General features: G+C 30.6%; 1 protein-coding gene across 1 annotated transcript; it reads left to right on the top strand.

Annotated features, from left to right (window-relative positions):
* Nucleotides 5689-6222, top strand: LOC105156547. Its single transcript, XM_011072707.2, has one exon. It carries the CDS (start codon nt 5689-5691, stop codon nt 6220-6222), a length of 534 nt encoding a protein of 177 aa, XP_011071009.1.

Here is a 6258-nt window from a genome sequence, read left to right as displayed (position 1 = left end):
TTGAGGTCCAAAATCAGAATAATTGAAGAACAAAGCATTTTATATTAATTAGATTCTGAAAGATCATTCATTAGGCAAAAGATTATCGTTTAAGCAACGAGGTTAAAGTAGTTGATTTTAGGACTAATTAATCATCATGGCATAAACATGTTGCCTTTCTTTAAATTAATTAATTCCTAATTGTCTAGCTTTATTTAAATGATAAAGTCAAATTCGATTTCGCAATAACTTCTAAAATTATATATATGTAATCATTCTTTTAAGAGGGGAATCGACAATATATTATTATAAATTTTTATTTGAGAAGAAAATTTAATTCTATTAGTGTATGAATCGTATTTTATTAATACAAATTTAATCGATTTCAATTTTCGACGACCTCAATACAAGAAGGTGAAATAAATTTAATTAAAAGTAGCTGAATTGTAATTAGCCCATGCAACCGACATATAAATCATAGAAATGGACCACATGCGCAGTGGTTGAGGCACAAATCATAATGGTAACTTATAACCGAATTTGAATGCTTTTTGGGGTATGATGTGAAATGAAATCATGTTGCCAGATCGAAACATTGAGGCAATATGTTGTATTTATTCATAGTACTATAGCTACCAACTTGTCTGTCACCTTTAAAGCCAAATGGAAATAAGAAAAACAAAGATTAAAATCCATGTTCTTCGTACTATCATCATACATTACATTATGGGATGAGTGAGTGCAAAATTAGGTCCAAGCACCACTTGCATCCCACTTTTTGTATATATATATATATATATATATATATATATACCTCTTTTCATTATATATATATATATATATATATATCTTTTCATTATTTCATGTTTTCTTTTTTATTTTAGAGAGAGAGAGAGAGAAGCCTTTCACATGTGTGTCTTGTCATAATTATAGTTCATATTTCATAGTAATCAATAATATATTAAAAATTAAAAAGAAAAAGAAATAATAATTGTAAGCATGGGCATGAACCAGACAACCCCCATTTAGGGAGCTGGTTCTTTTTTCACTTCTGATGCAACATATAATCCAGACGTCTTGCATGACTCAATTAACTGAATTGTTAACATGTATTAATGGCGTCGACTCTAACAACTCTGACCTAACGACAAATGGCCCAATGATGGAATCTACGAAAAATAGATCATGGGTTCGAATTTGGGGCCGAAAAATCAATTATGATCATTCTTTAAAAAAAATAAAAACTTTTACTTTATTATAATTATAGACTATATATTTTCTTTAAATAGAGTGAAACTATGGGAGAATAATCAGATCAAAATCGTTCCAAATATTGAGCTGAACAACCTTAATATTTAATCATCCTAAACAAATAATTTATGGAGTGTTGTCTTAATAAGTTCATTGAACAAGTCCAATATAATTGATATAACAAGTATGATGTCTTAATCCCTAATTAATACTAATACGTCTAACATATAATGTTAGTCAATGCTAATATAATGTGACTTGTACATAAATAAAAGTGTTTGGGCCGTGTAGACGGGGAATTCGGATCCGCATTTATCGGTCATTTTTGGTCGAAAGATGCATCCAACAATAAAAAATAAAGATTGTGTACTGAGGTTAATTAAATACCAAAGGACAAGCAAATAAAATATTTCTCATTAAAATCGTTTGTCGTGGGTTTTCCATTGGGAACCGTCTCGATGCAGTCAAATCACTTCTTCAAACTACATGGATGGTTTAAATACCTATGCACAATATTTAACTAATTCGCTAAGGTTGTAATAATCAACCATATTTTAATTTAATAATTAAAACTTTATTTCATTTTATATGAATTTATTGTAATATATTTTAATTAATTTATTTATTAAAATATTAATACAATTATATAATTACTACTTTTTTTTTTAAAAAAAGTAAGAGTGTAGTAGTGTTATAATCACATTATTAGTGCATGCATTAAATTTTGTAGTTTATTCTGTTGGCCAGTCTATTTTGGAGTAGCGTGTGAACGTGGGCAGTAGATTACGTGTGAAATAAACTAGCTGAGCTTCTTCTTCTTTTTTTTTTCTTTCTTTTTTTTATGAATAATTGGGCAAAACGTATTAATTTAATTAATAAATTAATATAAGTGAAAATAATAAATAAACTATAAACACTACATAAAATGAAAAAAATACTTACATATTGGATGAGATTTGAATTTATAATTTTAAACTTGTTTACAATATTTCAACCTTAATCATTAAAATTAAGTAATCATTTGTACTTAAATCAGCTCCTCTTATAAGGGGACCTCTTGTTTTTATAACTCGAATAAAAAAAGGGAAATCGATCTAATCAAATATTTTAATATTTTTCTTTGTTATTACATTTGTATTGATTAATGTTTGTCATGATTCATTCTTCTATTTAACTTATTTTATGTGTTTGGATTACGTGCTATGATTTCCCATATTATCTAATGAAAATATTAAAATTATGCGACCCTGCAGGCCAATATCTAAATTAACATCATTAAAAGAAATCTGTCTTTTCAAACAATTATAATGGATATTAATTAACCACAACTGTAAAAACGCTATTTAATCGTTATTTTTACGAGCGAAGTCAAAACATTTACTGTAACAAATGTTTTGACTATAGATAAAACTATTACGAATGTTGATTAATCGTGATCAAAATTTAAATTTTTTCGCATCAATTTTAATTGATCATGATTGATAGTATTGATTTATTCCAATTTTTAAAACATAGTGATTCGTAGCATAGGGAATAAGACGAACCGTTAGTTGTATTAAATTAATTTTTGCGTGTAGATATATAAATTAACAACACAAATCAATCCGATATTGTCATTTAATATTTTATAACTCTTTTTTTTTTTTTTAAAGTGCACATGAAAATTAATTTAGAATATTATTCTAATATCTAAATTGAAATGAATGAATAACACTATCTTCTGGCAACGTATTACATGTAACAACCAACAAAGGGCCACGTTACTGAAAATGAGGGTTTGCAATTCTTCAAGAGTTGTGTATTAAGTATGACGAAGTTGAACAGTCTAATGCAAAAAAGTCAATATATTATTATGTGTTTTATGTTGTTAAAGTTTTGATAAATCCAGAAGAAAAAGAGTCGTCAGTTAATGGGGGCTAGAAGAGTGTGAAAATTGTCCAACACTCCAAGTTCATGACCACTGGTGACCTACCCTTATACCCATATGAGACGACTGACTTCAGAATTTTGTTCTATAGCAACACAAAGTTTGGCCTCCATCTATGACTCATTTTTTAATTAGATAATGCTGATGATGATACATCTTTTAATTATATATGGTTTTCATCCTTATCTTCAAAACAAGTATAATGATTCTGTTCTTTTTTAACATGTGGAGTCTGACCCAACATTATATTTAAACTCAATAACTGTGGATTCAACTCTACTTGAATTGGCGGGAGTCTCAGAGGGCTTACCCTTGAGAATTTTTTTCACCAAGGGTAGAATTGTCATTTTTATGTTTTATTGGTGCTCTAATATAAGTAGTTGATCATTAATTTTTATTGTAATTCATTGAAAACAACTCTATGAGAAAATGATATTGAACAATGGTAAATATAAGAGAATTTGCTAAACCACTTAAATAATACCTTTTGCAAGAGAGAGAGAGAGAGAGAAGAAGAACTAAATAAAATTTCAAGTATATGTGATAGAAGATATATTTTTTTAAATAATAATTACATCAAAATCTCAACAAATTGAGCAATACATCAATATGACTAAACATAATAAACAAATTATAATAGCTCACAAACACTCACATAAATTAAATAAAACAAGAATCCACTTGTTCAATGAGAATTCAGCTGTAACCTCAAATTTATTTATAATATACAGAATATCTTTGAGAATCGTTCAACTATGATATTTTCTTAAAAATATATGTCAATTTTTTTACTTTGAATAATAAGGTCGAGGTCTATCTAGTGCCTCTTTAATAAGACATATGGAATGTCATCCAATAATAATGAATACAGAAGAATATGTATGATTGTCCAATATATTTGCGATTAATTTATGGATAAAATTAACAATTGATTCAAGGAAATTAGCTACCCTCCATCTTACTTTGTCTTTGAATTCTAAGATCACATACATTTACATTCATGTTGGTGGCATTCTTTTGAATTTTTAAGAGTTCAGTCCAATAGTTGGAATACAAAAATTTGTTGTAGGAGATGTCATATTTGAATTCTGGATATGTATTGGATATGTGGGTATTTAAAAAATAAAATAATAATAAATTATATTTTTATATTGTGATTCTATAACGACATTAGTGATTTGTCCCCTATAACCTAGGGTTTATCGATATTAGCGCCTTTAAAAGACAAATGGACGCAATTGCCCCCTAAGTTATTGATGAATGTCACAACAACACCGCACATGTCCCAGGGATCTAATTTGTTAAAAAATAAAAGATATGTGGTCAGTTAGTGAAAATACTAAGGTTGAGGTATGTGATTGAAAATTATGGCCTACACTCCCCATAGGATTCTTTTTTCCCTTACATTAAAGGGCTGCCCCACTTTCCCATTTCCCCAAATGAATCTCTCTCTCTCTCACTCAAGAAACAAGTTTCCCCCATCTATGGACCTTTAAATCGCAACCACACACTCAACCCCATTCGCTAAATCAAACTCATCCTGACCATCCATCCACTCATAACCCTAATAGTACTACTCTCTTTTTTTTTTTTTTTTTTTTTTTGTGAAGTAAAAATACTATTCATGTATTCAATTGGCGATAGTGACTTGCATTTAGCCCTGTCCCAACACAGATGCTGCCATAAAACTCGGAGCTGTTCACACAATTGTATACCTTTTTTTTTTTACATATTTCTACATTAATCTAAATACTTTATTATAAAATTATATTTATAAATATAAAATCCACTTTATCCGTACATAAAAAAGAAACATTTTATTGTCAATTAAGGTCCTCAACAATATGATAGTGTGAGCTTAAATACAAAACAAATATAAATATAAAAAATTATTCGAAATCCGTCTCTAGATGCAATACAATTTCACGTGAATGTTCCAAAAATATTAAAAATAAATAAATTGTCAAGAGTATGCCTCTGCTCGGAAACATCAAATCTAAGTTATGTAACTCGGTCTTTATTAAAATTAAATCTATAACAAGCCCTTTTTTCAACTTCTATTAAAATTTGAAATTAAATCTATAAAAAAAGATAAGGGAGCAAATTAAAAATCTCATGAGGCCCGTGTCCTTTTAAGTGCTAAGAAAAATCTGGTCATATATATAGTTTATAATAAAAATAAAATAAAGCTAAGCACACACTACGGCCAAGCCCTTAACTTTTCCCATTTGTAGTTAATTTATTATTTATTTATTTTATTACGTCAAAGCATCTCTTGCTTTTCCACACACACTCTCTCTCTCTCTCACAGACAACTCACACCCAAAACATTAAAAAAATAAAATAATTATGAGTATTTTTAATTGTTCTTACTTTCTATCTTTACTCATTTTGACCGGAACTCTGCATCTCCCCTCCTCTCTATATAAACCTTTCCACCCCCTTCTCTCTCATCGTCCCCTTCTCTCTCTCTCTCTCCCCCCTACGTACGTACCACCTGCAACTGCGTTCCTTTCTCAGCTGCTATTTCAATGGCAGAAACTCAACAAAAACGCCTTAGAGAAGAATCCCATGTCTCAGAAAGTCTAGAGTTTGACGACTCAAACTCAAACTCAAAGCGCCAAAAGCCCTACACCAACATACTCTCTCTTCTTGACGAAGAAGAGGAAGAGGAACAGCCAAGCCAAGACTTGTCCGCCATATTCACAACCCTTCAGCAAGAACTCTCCTCTTCCCCCAGCTCCGACTCCGCCGCATATGACTTCGACTATACGTCGTTCACGGCGGCGGAGCAGGAGGGGACTCCCCACCAGCAACCCACCGCTGCCCCCTCCACATCCGCCGTGTGTGCTGATGAAGACGAGGGCGTAAAATCAGTTATGAGACATCTCCTTGAAGCCTCGGATGATGAGCTTGGGATCCCAAACACAGAGGATAATTGCAATGTGGTAATAAGCTCGGATGAAAACTTTCCGTTTGCTTTTGCTGCTGATGATGGGCTTTGGGAATTTGACGATGTTGCCGCTAATTACTATACTATGCTGCAGACGGAACTTTTTATGTAGTCTTTGTGCAGTAGGAAAAAGTAGGGGGTGTGAAAG

Source organism: Sesamum indicum, linkage group LG2, assembly GCF_000512975.1.
Source record: "Sesamum indicum cultivar Zhongzhi No. 13 linkage group LG2, S_indicum_v1.0, whole genome shotgun sequence".
Lineage (NCBI taxonomy): Eukaryota > Viridiplantae > Streptophyta > Magnoliopsida > Lamiales > Pedaliaceae > Sesamum > Sesamum indicum.
The sequence above is the reverse complement of the archived record's forward strand: the minus strand, read 5'-3'. Positions and strand labels throughout refer to the sequence as shown.

Coding starts and splice junctions, on each gene's coding strand:
- LOC105156547 (XM_011072707.2), top strand. CDS start 5,689: ATGGCAGAAACTCAACAAAAACGCCTTAGAGAAGAATCCCATGTCTCA.